The sequence below is a fragment of the Schistocerca cancellata genome, chromosome 3 (genome assembly GCF_023864275.1).
Source record: "Schistocerca cancellata isolate TAMUIC-IGC-003103 chromosome 3, iqSchCanc2.1, whole genome shotgun sequence".
Classification (NCBI taxonomy): Eukaryota; Metazoa; Arthropoda; class Insecta; order Orthoptera; family Acrididae; genus Schistocerca; species Schistocerca cancellata.
Window position 1 is genome coordinate 671933164 of NC_064628.1, and position 15518 is coordinate 671948681.

At 36.2% G+C, this 15518-nt stretch overlaps 1 protein-coding gene across 1 annotated transcript in view; it reads right to left on the bottom strand.

Annotated features, from left to right (window-relative positions):
* LOC126175642 (D-threo-3-hydroxyaspartate dehydratase-like) overlaps window positions 1-15518 on the bottom strand; it is a 160069-nt gene that overhangs the window by 22033 nt on the left and 122518 nt on the right. The window contains exons 3-4 of the mRNA XM_049922532.1: window positions 5933-6216; window positions 1377-1691 (exon numbers count right to left, since the gene is read on the bottom strand). Of these exons, the coding sequence (XP_049778489.1) occupies window positions 1377-1691; window positions 5933-6216 (599 nt within the window). The remainder of the gene's footprint in view (window positions 1-1376; window positions 1692-5932; window positions 6217-15518) is intronic.

Genomic DNA, 15518 nt, shown 5'->3' on the forward strand with positions numbered 1-15518 from the left:
ATCTGTTTTTACTTGAGAGTGTAAATTCCAATAAATGTTAATGTTCATATTCAACAGGTTTTAACTTTAGAAACACATACGCAGCTGAGAGCAATTTCTGAAACCAGTAAAGTCACATAAATGCTCGCTATAAAGAAACGGGTGAAAACAGTAGCTAATTAGTAAAAGAAGTGGATTATTATCATTTTTTCTCTGATGTAGCTCTTTTTCTCCTTTTATATGAAACAATTATCATAGTTATCAATATGAGAAGAACAGCAAAGCTTTACAGAAGTAGCTTGCAGTGGCCGCTTCTGCTTATTAATGTATAACTTGACATCTTCCAAAGCCTTTGTGGTTCTCCTTCATGGAACACAGTGAATGAGTTGATTAATGAATCTTCCACAGTATATGCCATTGTGCTGATGGTTGCCTTTCATTATACCATTAAAAGTAGAGCAGATTATCTTAATGATGGACATCTTACTATAATAGATGATCAAAAGTTTCCATTTGAGGATGTTGCTGTGTGACTCTGATGTGGTGTATAAGCACAGACATATAGGCAAGGGATCAGTGTGGCATTTGTGTCTTTCCAATATGTGTGTGTGATAAATGCAGAAATGTGAACTATGACAACATTATTACCAAATGCACACAAACAGGACCAATGTGCTGTTCTTCTTTTCTTGGCTGCTGAAGAACAAGAACTGTTAGACATCCACTGGAAAATAAAGAATGTGAATGGGGCAGCATTCTATTGAAAACACCAATGTGGTCTGGTGTGTCAAATTCCACACTGGTTGCAATTCAACACAAGACTTCAGTCAATCTGGAAGGCTAGTCTCATGCATTACACCAGTAAAATGAGATACACTTGAGCATCAACCCAATAGTCATGATCTCTCCTATGTGATTATCATGCCTTTGGTTCCTTAAAAAATGCATTGAAGGGTCAATGATTCCTGTCAGATGAGGCTGTGCAGCAGGCAGTTATGAAGTAGTTCATGCAAGAGGACATGGTGTTTTACCATATAGATAGCTTCAACCTGGTGCATCAGTGGGATGATTGCCTCAGCACTTATGGATATTTTGCCTGAGGGCTTATAAAGATTAGACTGGAATTAGTAAAACAGATTAAAAAACTGAAATAACTTAGCCAGAACATTGGTTATGAAAGTTGAATGTGAACTTCCAAATTTAAATCCACCCAACTAACTACTGTTATCCTATTACAGCTAATAGCTAAAAAACCTTTCATCTTAAAATAACACAAAATACTTTACATAACATTATAATACAATATAATGATTTTCTGTGTTATGATTCTGATGTCAGATACCATTTACAAATTTTAGATCTTGCTAATGTGATTCTGTAAAAATATAGAAACTCACCATAAAAGACATAATGTCCAGGGTGTACCTCATTAAGCTTCATAAACATTCGGCGGGCTTCAGCACTGATGCTAATGCTCATTGATGGTGTGGATCCAACAGAAACAGTAGGACATGTGAAACCCTTCCGTACCAATTCCTTACTGAGTTTCAGTATGCGCTCAGCAGTACGATGGCGAACAGCTAATATATCAGTCGGTGAATTTGTATTGTATGAATTTCCACAGTATGCATATAATCCCTGAAGCATCACTTTTGGGTGAAGAGCTTCACATATTCTTACAGCCAGGTGTGTGTCAGACCACCGAACACCAGCTGTGTTGGGCAGAAAAGAAGAAATAAAATTATGTACATTAATTCAACCAAAAGTACAACTGCTCACTATTAAGTAGAAAAATTAAGAATATTTCCAAGAATAAAGAAAAATGTTATGTGTTGTTTGTTCATTGTGTTAGTGACTTAATAAGGAAAACTTTAACAACTGAGATTTGCTGTAATCTATGACACTAGTTGATTATATGAAATGAACAGCTTATCCTCTGTGCACAGATCCATTTGCATATTAATTTACATTTAGTGGTCATTGGATACACTTAAAAGTAAACATAGGACAAATCAGTCAGTAATGAAAATTATAAAATGCGAATATTTTTCATATGATGTTATATATTCATATTTTAAAACAATGTAATAACTTAGTAATTGAGCAGCTTTTGGACAACATATAATGTTAATTAATTAGACAATGAATGACATTACTATAATGCCAACATCCAAGAAGCAGGCTGTATTTTTCATTCATCAACAGCCAGTAATCTTAATACAGCATTCCAGGTATCATGAATTATACAAAAATTCAGTATTCACCAACTAAAGTGATCTGTTTTTGAGAAGGAACAAAATCCAATTCAAGAACTGAGATAATACTATGCCTAGAAGCTGCTCCAGATACAGGCCTGCTGGTATCTATGAGACACTTCTGACCCAGCATATTGTTTCAGTTTCCTATGCTTCTATCAGTGTACATAGTCTTGAGGAAGTTGGTAGGACCAGCACTCTCAGAGACAGAGGCCTTAACCACCTCTTCACTGTCATTACCCTTCACATCATCCAGTGACCCCTTTTCTCCCACCCATATGAAGAAAGTAAATGATGACAAGAATATCTGTATGGTATCCTTCTCTCCTTCATGTGCAAACCTTCTGTAGCTTTGAAGCAATTACATTCTCATGGTAATCTTCAGCTCCTTAACTTTTGTAGTAAATTACCATTTATATTAGTTACTTTGTACACATTTAGACTTTGGAGACACTGGAGATGTTTTCAGTAAGTAGCAACAGCATTCTCAGTTTTGGTCTACCACCTGTAATACTAGTAGTGATCAATGCAGAAAAATGTCATGTATGTAGTGAAAAAAATGGTAATAGGGTGAAACGCAAACAAATGTTAAATTATTCCTTCCAATTGTCATGTGTGGATTGTACAATAAACAGTAGCCCCTGCACTGCACTTCACAATCTGCCTCACTAGATGTAGAGGTATAACAGCGAATGTTATTCTCTGTACAGTGACTCCAGTGTAGCAGTGCATGTGATCAGTTGTGACAAGCTAAAACTGTGTACCAGGCTGAGATTTAAAACTGGACCTCTGCATCTGAGAATGGCTTGCAAATTTATTCAGCACTTAAGTTTATTGGCAGCTATCCATTACTTCCAAACTCCACAGAGGATCTCCCACTATGCTGCAGGACTAAAACCATGGGATGATGAACCCCTGAGATAACTATTACTCCTTCACTGGGATCTTAAATTCTGTAGCTTACAAAGCATAGATATGCCAGGTATCACACATGCACAATTTAGCACACATTACAACACATGCACATAAAAGTGACTTCCAACAGTGGAAGCAAATGCAATATTTGCAGTCCTGTAACAACACACATGTGCAGTTCTACTATGTAGACAACACCATTGGAACAAAAAGATAACAAGGTTGTGAATTAACTGTGATCATAAGATTCATTCAGCAAGATGGAAGCTCTCAACTGTTGATATGTGATAGAAAAACACTGCTGACTATTAGAATTGCAACACCTTGAAGACAGCATGCAACAAATGTCAAACCAGTATTAAGTGTGACATATGCTTGGATAAGTAAATGATTAGCATTTCAGTGGAACCACACAAAATAGGCAGGAGTAAACATTATGTATAAATGTAAATATTACACAGTGGGTTTCTCATTCAGAAAACACATTTGAATGTTGGAATTATATTTTTCTGGAGACATATAAATCTCAACTTCTTCTTTGATAAGAATAGAAGCTGAAGCAATAAATTAAAACTTGTGCCAGAGAGAGGACTTGAAGGCAGGTTGCTTGCTTACTAAGGCACATGTGCTAACCATGACACTATTGTAACATTGTGGCTACTACATCTCCATGGACTACCCTAGTCCAGTGCCCTTCCTAATACAAGCTTCAATTCACACCTTTAACCCATTTTCCCTTTCTGCCTAATAAGCTGGAGACCTGGGTTCCTGGCCATGGCACAAATTTTAGTTCACTACTTCAGCCTCATTGAACATTTGAATGTTGATCGTTTATGAGAAGTTTATGTTATGCTTCATATAAGAAGAAACCTCTACCAGCACATGTTAGAATTTGACAATGAAAAGAATATTACCTAATGAAAATGTGGTTTATTGCTCTGTGATATTCCTGCTCATATTGCTCAGGAACCAATAACCCCCACAAAAATATGGAATCCATGAGTTCAAGCAGGCTATACTCAAAGCCATGTAGGGCTTCAGCAGCCCCATAAAACTACCACTGAGAAGACAATTGAATTGTTCAGTTGGCCATGCAGGATTGTACAGCCACATCACATATCCTGAGTCAGGAAATGGGCTACTTTGCTGCAGTATGATGACATCTGGAGCACCATGGAATGTCAACATGGGTGCATTGTTGTGGCTCCCCTTGGTGTAGCAATAGAGAAAGAAGCATCAAAAGTGCTGTGCCCAACAACAACACTGGACACAGGAATGGCATCATGTCATCATTTCATATGAGTCTAGGTTCTGCATATAGCATCAAAATCAGCACAAATTTGTGTGGAGGCCCTGAGGAGGATGAACATTACCCAATTGCACTTGTCATCATCATATGGGCTCAACACCAGCTGCAGTGGTATGAGGTGCCATTGTGTACACAACATAATCACCTCTGGTTCATTTAAGCAATAATTTGAACAGTAACCATTAGATTTCTGATCTATAAAATCTCCTAGATGTTTTCTTTCAACAAGATAACTCAAGATCATACATTCCCACACTGTTCTGACCTGGCTTGGTACAGATGGTATTCAATTGATACCAGCCACTACATTCTTAACACCTCCCATCCAGTGAAAACATCTGGTCACAAGTCACCAAGAGACTGCCACACATCCACCCACTAACCTCTACAATTGATGAACTCTGCCACAGAGTTGAAACAGCATGAAGTGACATATCCATGTCTGTCATGCAAGCTCAGTTCAATTTAGTGCATAGCCACATTAGAGTCATTGTTGTTGCCAGAGGTGACAGCTCTGTGTATTGAATTCCATATCCTGTATACCCTCAAATCGCCTACCAATTTAATAATTTACACTCCTCACTATCCTGTATACCCACAACAATTAAAATTTTGTTACTTGCTAACCTTTCTGGTGTCACTATTTTAATGTATAGCAGTACATTGTTGGATTGTTACCAGAAGTCAAAGAAATAATTTGGCTTTTATACTAATGTCTGCCACAAATACATATCAGGAAGAGAAGTAGACACATGAGTTACTGACAAGATAACACATGAATAACAGTGTATACTAAAAGCAACAGTCCAGGTACGCACCAGATTTGGGTGGTTACACAACATGCTATTATATTTAAGATATAAACAGATAATGTTATTTTTACTGGTAACACCAAGCAGTTCTTAGTTGTAAATGTTTCATTAATTGTATGTCATTTTCATTAACTAAATTTTTATTTTTCTATTAAAGTGAGACAACTTTATGAGTTACATATTCATTTTAAAGAGAAAGAGTTCCTCATTTACGTGTTTCTTTTGTTAAGTTTTTTGTCTACTCATTCCAAGGTTTGCTGTGTGGAAAACATTTATAAATACACTTATTTTCAGCATACATTTTTCTTACTTAAGGGAAAATATGGCTGGACAATAATTTAAATAAAGAACTTCATATGTTAAGAATGAAGTTCCAATTTTAAAATGCATGATTTCAATTAAAACTGAATAGATATACTGACTGCAGGCAGGATACATTACTGAAATATTTTAACCCGAATGTTGCCGTTAAAGATGAAATGTTTATTGATAATGTTATTTTTTCATTATTTCCCATGTGGAAATTATACAGTTTGGTGATTTCAAAGAACTCATAACCAAAGGAGATAATTGAATTGCTCTTGTTATATTAAATTTTTAATGCTTCACAGTTCATTGAAATTACACATAAAATTCATTATAATGACATACTGTACATATACCTCTTGCATATCCAGCATCAACTTTGATGAAAACTGACCATGCTGTTTTTCCAGGAGGAGTGGGCAATTGTGCTAGTGCTGCTGCTGAATCAACATTATCAACCAATAGGTGAAAAGTTGAGACACGATTTGCTAGTGTCTTGACACGAGCAAGATGGAAAGGTGCCAGAGGTAATGCAACTAGAATGTCATCCCAACCACGATCTGCAAAGAATTCTGCCTCTCGGAATGTTGAGACAGTGATACATTTCTTCTGACCACCAGTCTGGAGCAATGCTGCCTCTCTGCACATAGAATAAGTGTAAAATAATGAAACTGGATAAAGACTATTAATTCAGATGAACAGAATGACTTTGTTCAAACTGTAATGATTTAAATGCGCAATTGGTAGCCAACCAATAGAGCTAAAACATACATAAAACATCATAAGAGACCTGTATTTTCATGTTACTCTAACCAACATTCAGTACTTCTTGAGAACAAGAAAAGGTTCCAGTAACAGACACATTCACAGAGGAAAATTATTTCAAGTGTGTGGTTTGGCGTCACCTTCTCATTGCTGCAGTGAAACATATGAAAATTTTTTTGCAACAGTTATGCAATGCACAGCCTTCTATCATGCAAAACACATAAACATTTATCTAACCTGCAATTCTTATTCTATAGATATTCAGCTATATGAAAGAAATTTTACTACATAGTAACTGTAGAAAAAGAGGCATCAGTAGTGAAATACATGCACATTTTCTTTTAGAGTGAATGTTGGAAAAGTCCACACAGCAAGCATCAGGCTTACCTTATCATAACATAATAAAAATTTACTTGAAAATGGAAACCGTGTCCTAGCATGCATCACAAGCAAGATAAATTGAAGTAAAATCATGAAGTGTGAAATGATTCATTGCATTTACCAGATGGCATTCAACTTCAGGTCAGTTTTCTATGTCAGTATTGGTGTTTACCACCTAACATTCAATCTATTTTTAGATTTATATACCAGAAAGACAGCTACCACTGCATCATCACTGAACTTCAGCAAAGAGTCAATAATGGCAAAACATAACACCAAAGCACATTCTGTGACTTAACACCTATGCACTTGCTAACTACTTCACAACAACACAATTCATATTCTTCTTCCAAGTATCAGTACATCAGCAGGTGGGTACTTTCTCTTTGGCATGCACTTTGCTCCTATCATACATACAAAATCAGCTTACAGGTAATTCCTTCTGTCAAGACTGAACTCATCCATTACCTAAGAGAGTATGCACCATGTTAATCAAAAGTGACAAATTAGAACTGTGTGTTAAACTAGAATTGATAATTGAAGACTTGCATTTTACTGGAATGTGCCACATAACTGCACTATATGACTGCACTGCAAAGACTGGCTAAAACCTTGTACTTGTTACATACTAATTGTCATTCCTTTCTAACTTTGCAGGTGCTCTCCAACACTGTTGTTGGACTAGTAGGAGATTTGATATATCAGGCAGTTGGGCATTTCCACTGGCTCAGATTTTTCCCTGGGATTGAATACTATACTGTAGTCCATCAGTCTCCTCTTCTCCTTCCTATTAACTCTCTTTCTCATTCCTTCTAACACTATTTTTAACTCTATGTTCCAAATTTTCACATATACTTACTTATCTCTTGCTACTTCACTTTGATGCTACTTTGTGGCCTCCCTTAATTTGTTTACTTATCTTTTTTGTCTCTTCTACACTGTTTTATGCTCGTCTGTTGCCACCCAGATTTTTCAAGTCTATGCTTCCATTTTCTAGTTTTCCTTCATTTATCTCTGACTGCTTGTCCTTTCTAAGAGTGAGATTTACAAACCCTATTTTGGCAACTCATTTTTAATTTCTGCCACTTCCTATACTGATTGTTGTCTTGGTCTAATGTCCTGTATGACTTTCCTCTCCTTCATTGCTTTCTTCTGTTTTGTTGTATAAAGGAGTTTCTTATTGCAGAATCTCATGTTTTTGTATATTCATTTGACTCACACAACAAAGAAACTTGGACAACATCCCTGACATTAACATATAATTTTTTCCTAGTGGCATTATCACTACGGAGATCATAGATGCATATCTCTCTCGTGATTGGAATGTTGTGAACAAATGGAATCATGGGACAAAAACTGTGGTTTGGATCATGATCAAGTTTCATATAGGGAAAAAAAGGTAGAATGAAAATTAGGATATCAGGACTGCTAAGTTCTTACAGACAAAGCACAAGTTTTAATAGAGGAAGGATGGAGAAGCAAATCAGCCATATCATTTTCAAATAAAGCATTCCAGCATTCACCATAATCAGGTTAGGGAAACAACAAAATACCTAAATCTGAGTGACTGGATGGGGATTTGAATGGTCAACTTTCCCAATACAAGTCCAGTGTCTTAATCAGTGTCACTTTCTTCAATGCTTCACATGCTGCAGAAGACTGAAACAGGGGAGATAAGTGAATAATAGGATATCATTCTCTAAAACACAGCAAAACATTAATATTAAAAACGGAAATTTGTCAAATGTTGTAGACAGTTATTTCACTAAAGCAATAGCTTCATTAAGCTCAAAATTCATTAATCAAGAAAAATCTAAATGTTTGTAAGCCGCCTGTAGTGTGAAAGTAAATCCAGTAAACAAACTTGAAATCTAAAAAGTGTTAAAAAGCATGAGTAGATGAGGTGCTGGTGTCTATTATAATTGAGATTGCTCCATAGATTGCAAGGGCATGGCGTACATAGCCAACTTATCTTTTAGTGGACGAGATTATCTTGAAAAGTCGAAAGTATGAATATTGAAGCACTTACTTTAAAACTGTGACAAGTATAAGGTACTCATAGTTTATCAACCAATGTCACTCTTCCAGCATTCTCCAAAATATCAAAAAAATTGATGAAGCACCAAATCAACAAATATCTAAATGGCTATAAATTACTAAACAGTGATTAGCATGGCTTTCAGGCAGTGAAAACACAGAAACACCAGTAACTACACTGAATAAATAACAAAAACCTAGAACAAAATGATAGCATAGTAAGAGTTAATTTAGATTTCTCTGGAGCATTTTATAGTGTCAGTCATGGCATCCTTGTAGAAAAATTGAAAGCACTAGGTATTCAATAGTCCTGCAAAAATTGATTTGAATCTCAGCTATGAAGTTGGGCACAGACTCATGTCACCTTATTCCAATCACAAAATCAGTTCACTTTCAGATGCAAAAAAAGTAGAAATTGGAGTGCCACAAGGCAGTATTCTATGTCTCATAAATATTTTGTAAGCTGTGCTGATGATATCAAAAAGCTAATCAGTAAACCCAATGTAACATGTATAGATTATCTGAAGAGAGCAAACCTAAATCATAATAGGGCCAGATCATCATTGAAACACTTCAAAGAGGTATGCCAACATGAAGTTCTTAAAATAGTCCAAGAAATGAAAAATTCATACAGTACAGATATTTTTAATATGTCAAACAATCTATTGAAAGAAATCATACATTACATTGCAGCACCATTAACATATTCCATAAACCTGTGTCTCATAGAAGGGTTTTTTCCTGATCCTCTCAAACTATCCAAGGTAACTCCAGTCTTTAAGAAGGGTGTCAAATCAGATCCTGCAAACTACAGACCAATTTCACTAATTCCAGTACTAGGAAAAGTCTTTGAAGGCATAATATATAAGCAGATGTATGAGTACCTAGAACTGAATGGTATGTTAAGTGCATCACAGTTTGGTTACAGAAAAGGAAGGTCAGCTATACATGCCATAGAGCTCTTAGTCAGAGACATTCTAGCAGCATTTGAGGACCATGCGCACGCACAGGTAACCTTATGTGATCTGAGCAAAGCTTTTGACTGTGTTGACCACTCACTTCTGCTCTCTAAACTTGAGGACTACGGAATATGTGATAAAAGTTTAAAACTCATCAAATCATACCTCAATAAAAGAAAGCAGGTGGTGAGTTCAGGAAGTCATCTGTCAAACATACTCGAGGTTCATCACGGTGTGCCACAGGGATCTAAATTGGGACCACTTCTTTTCCTTGTACATATAAATGACTTACCAGGAAATATAGATGTAAAGACATATATGTATGCAGATGACACAACTTTTCTATCTGTAAACCATGTACTTGATAACCTTGTAAGTGATATGAAATTGGCAAAAGAAAATGCAACATCATGGTTTAATGCCAATGGTCTGCTATTAAATGAGGAAAAGACCCAGAATATGTGGTTCAGTCTATCAAAGACTACAAAAATAGAAAAACAAAAGACAAAGTTTTTAGGTATCGTACTTGACAACAGTCTAACATGGAACTCTCATGTTGATCACATAGTGGTTAGGTTGTCAAGAGTTATATATTTGTTGAAGAGACTGATGTGTTGTGTGACATTTGAGTATGTAAGGACAGCGTACTTTGCCTTTTTTCAATCTGTTTTAAGGTATGGGTTAATACTCTGGGGAAACAGCAGAAAAATAAATGAAATTATGGTGATCCAAAAGAAAGCAATCAGAGTAATGGCTAAGGTAGATAATAGAACACATTGTAAACCATTGTTCATTAAATATAGAATTTTAACAGTAATTAATTTATATATTCTTGACAGTGTTAACTACATACTTGTTGAACTACCTAATTTAAGTGTAACAAATGAAAGGCATGGCTACTATACAAGAACGTGTACTTCTCTGCTGTTGCCACAAAATAGGTTAGCTAAAACTAACAATAGTCATAAGTATATGGCAATTAAAATATATAATAAATTGTCTAAAAATGGGTCAATCAAGCCTGACAAATTATTTAAAGACAATGTTCATAACTTCTTGTTAACTAACCCATTCTATTCATTAGAAGAATTTTTAGAAATGCCCAATATCAACTTAAATATGTAAAAATTTATTTTATAAAATTAATAGGTTAAGTGAACTGACGAAGTCTATTGCATGTAATAATGCTGAATGACTAATAAAGAATCTGAATCTGAATCTGAATCTGAATCTACAAGGTGAGACAGAATGGACTCTCTAGTTTCAAGCAATCACTGAAGAGTGCACAGGTGCAGTAGCAAAGTGGGAGTACTGACATTAGGTCGGGGAAACAATGCCATTTTCAGTAGTCACTACGCATTGGTCTGGTGAGCAACAAGATTTTGTCAGAGAAATGTTCTTTAAAAACAATGATTGTTGGTGGCAACTCAGAGGGCTTTTTGTAGGCAGTTTGCTTTGAATTGTCATGACAGAGTTTCTGAGGCTAAAACCACTAGGAAATGGATTACTAGTGTTAGGACAACAGGATGTGCACTTCCTAGAAAACCAGCTGGCCAACCTAAAAGTGTGAGGTCATCTGAAAATATCGATGCAGTGAGAGTCTCCACTGAACAGTCTCCATCATGCTCTGTGCAGAAACATGCTGCTGCTCTTGGAATATCATCCAGAATGGTAAGGTGAATTTTACATTCTGAACTTCACACCCCAACAAGTTTATGGTTGTTCAAGAACTTAGCCCAGATGACTGGTTGAAATGTACAGATGGTTGCAACGCAATCTTAGCCTCCGTGCAACCTAACACTACTGTGTGGTCTAGCTATGAAGCACATTTTCACCAATCCAACTCAATAAGAAGCAAAATTTTAATTACTGTGTGACTGAAAACCATCATGAACTTCACCAAAGACCTCTGCACATCCCCTAAGTGACAGTTTGATGCAGTGTGTCCTTCATAGGCATTATTTGACCTTACTTTTCTGAATCTTGAGGTACAACTGTTACTATGAACTCTGTGCACTATTGTGAGATGCTGGAGAAATTTTTAGGCCCAAAACTGGAAGAGTGTGGTGACGAATATGACACAGAAGCCTTTTGATTTAATCAGGATGGTGCCACACCTCTGCCAAATTCTGCAAGAACATTCTCAGGGCTGCCTGATTTCCTTACAAGGGGATGTTACATGGGCCTCTCACTCGCTGGATTTGAGCCCTGTAATTTTTTTCTTTCGGGACACCTCAAAGCAGAGGTTTACAAAGTTTGATCTACAACCTTGGAAGTTCTTAAGAGGGCAATTACAGATGTCATCACTGGAATAATGCAAGATATGCTGAGAGGAGTTTTCAAAAACTTTTCTGAACAAGTCAGTATGTGCATCTATTGCCAAGGTCACCATGTGGATGACATAATTTTCAAAATCTAATAAAAAATAAGATGGCATTGAATGCAATTTTCAGAAATAAAAACATTTTTAATTATCTTTGTTAGTTTTTTTACAATTCACTTGTCAAATCAGGGAGTCAATTCTGCCCCACCTTGTATAGATGGGGGGAAACTACAATATAACCAAATTTTTTGTTGTTTTGGATTTCTGTTAAACTCTACATTTACAGTACATTAGTCCTCTTCCAAATATTGTCCATGTGCATTAATGCATTTGTCCCAATGCTTTTACCAGGCATGAAAACAGTTCTGGAACTCAAGGCAGGATTCTGTTCAAAGACATTAGTGTATCTTCTTTGATGTCATCCACATTATTGAACTGCATTCATTTCGGCATATGCTTCACACATGGAAACAAAAAAAGTCAGATGAGTCAGACTGCACAAGTAGGGTGGATGGAGCACAAGCACCATGTTGTTTTTTGTCATGAATTGTCAGACCATCAAAGCCATGTTGGCAGAAGCATTGTTGGGGTGGATCAATGGGTTTCCATTTCTCCACAATTCTGACCATTTTCATTGCACACACTCTCATGATCTTTATAATACATCCAGATAAAAATGTTGGTTCATTGGTTGTCCTGGAGGAATGAACTCCTTGTGGACAATGCCACTGACATGAAAAAAACAAATCAACAATTTTTTTTTTTCACATTGGATCACACCTGACATGCTTTCTTGGGTCGTGGTGATGTTTTGAGTTTTCATTGGCTGAATACTTGCTTTGACTCTAGATTGTACCTGTAGCACCAACTCTGACACCCAGTCACAATTCTTTAAAAAAAATTGCATCATTCTGTGCTTCACTCTTCAAGCCATGGCAGTCAATGTTGTGTCAGTCACAGACACCCATCTCATGTGCAAATCTTTGGTTAAAATTCGCTGGACCATGCTTCACAACACTTTCATTTCCTCAGAAATTTGGTCAATGGTCCTTCAACAATCTTCATCAGTTACATGTTTGATTGTGGTAATAATTTTGTTATTCTTTCCCATTGAAGGATGAATGAGGAGAGACATGTCTCCAGTTGACAAGTTGCCAGATTTGAAATTGTAAAAACAATCATAGACCTGTGATTTCCCCAAGCCATCATCATTAAAGGCTTGGTGTACCATCCCTACAGTCTCAGTTCCAGTTTTCCATAAGAGAAAACAAAATTGCATGCAGACTGTTTGCTCCTTTATGTCAACCATGTCATTAATCGCTGAAGGGTTGAAATAGAAATACAAACAACACAGCACTACAAACAAACTACTTAGCTCTCAGTGAAACCAGCTTACTGAGTGATGTGGGAGACCCCAATCAAACACCACCTACCAGCACAAAGCATAACTACAAAGCGTGCATGTGAAACCATTTGATTCCAGTTATTTTTGGGACCCCCTTCATAAATGATACATTCATCCAAGATAGTGTGGTCAGCATCATGCTATTCGCAGATAATATGACGCTAGTGTTAATAAGTGCATCAAACTATTTGCTGCTTACAACTGTTGATGACGTCCTCAAGTATGCCCACCCTTGGTTGAATGCAAATATATTTAGATATGTGATTAAAACAAATTACAGCAATACAGGAAAATAATTCAAAATGTATATCTAGATCTGGTCAAGACAATTATTTACATTATCAAATATGCTGTTTTTACTCCAGACATATTTCCCTGTCTCGTACTGCATGGAATTCACTTGTAACAAGCAGCAAACATGCGCTTCTGACCAGGCGAAGTGGAATAGCCTTCCTTTCTCACAGCTTACCTCATGGGCAGAGCCACTGGCTGAGTGTAACAGTATGGTTGCTATAATGGCCATAACATCATCTGTTGGAGTTTGATTTTGGAGAGTGTATGCTGGGAGGTAGATGGAAATTTTATTCCTGGTAACTTATAGACAGTGAAACAATGGTTGTCGTGTGCACGGAGCATGTAGTGTGTCTATGCTGTATGTTTTAAATATCAATCCTGATTATGATATAGTGTATATTTCATTAGAATCACCCTTTTCACATTGAAAATATGAAGATAAGAAGGAAGTTTTAAAGTATGGGCACCTTAGTGAATCTCTATAATCAAGTAGTATGAAAGAAGTGCAACATTCAGGTAAATGCTACAGTCTGTAGCTTCAAATGATAGTGGTTTATGGAATTCCCATGATTGTGCTCCTCTCATACTCTTCAGATATTATTTTGTTAGCCATGCCTGCTTTTTATCAATAAAAAGAACATTTGGAATAGAGACGAATTTGCTGCTTTGTTGAATATAGTATAACACAATCATTATGCAAACACTCAGATTCAGCAGGGCACTTAAAGCGCCAGGTTACTTCAAAAATTTTAGAATGAAATTGAAACAAAATTTCAGATGGCCTAAAAGAAAATGCTAGACTGTATACCATGCAGTTTAGTGAAAACATGTGTTTGAACTGGCTTTTCCCACAGTTAGTGACTGATGCAATTCTCTAAGTAAACAAGGATTAGCATTTTCAGTCATGATGAATCGAAAGACTGAATAAATCATAGAAATTTTGAGGAACTGTTGACATTGCTGGTATCAAGAAATCCTGCATAAATACAGAACTGATAGTCCAAGATAATAAATTTGTTCAGTGGGGAATAAAAAAGTGTACAAAAGGAACTAACTGATTGTATTTTAGATTATATCTGTCATTTTGTAAAAACTGAATTGGAAAGTGGTGGATTTTTCCTATCCAAGTAGATGATACAACTAATATTATATAGGTGTTTCAAAGTTCTGTTATTGTGACAAACTAAAGGATCTACAGTGGAGCATTTCTTTGGTTTCTATGACATAAGTGCCAACAGAACACCAGGAACTTTTGTTTGCTTTTCTGGACATCTTAGGACCATTTGACCATGAGCACAAATTAGTACAGCAGTGTTATGAAGCTAATACCATGATATCTGCCCATTAAAATGGACTGCAGAAAAAATTAAGAACAAAGCTCCTTTTGCAGTATTTGTCCACTGTTTGAGCTGTTGGCTAGATCTAGTCTTTCTATTTTCATTTTTTAAAATGAATGTACCACATCTTTTTTTTTCTATTACTGGAATTCCTAGCAGTTTGCATCACTCAGCAAAGAGAACCTACACAATAACCTCTGTGTTGGAACCATGCATTCTAACTATAACACCTTTCTTCTGAAACCCGAACTTGAAATTATTTTGTGTAACTGTGGATGACTGGGAAAAATTGAAAGAGCTTTCTGAAACCATAGTTTGTTGTGAAAAGTCTGACAATAATTCCACTCAGGTTTTCTGAAGATCATGAGCAATTATTTTGAAATATATTTCTGGCAATAATATTTCAATGCTTATTTTGTTTGACAGATATACTGTTCAGCC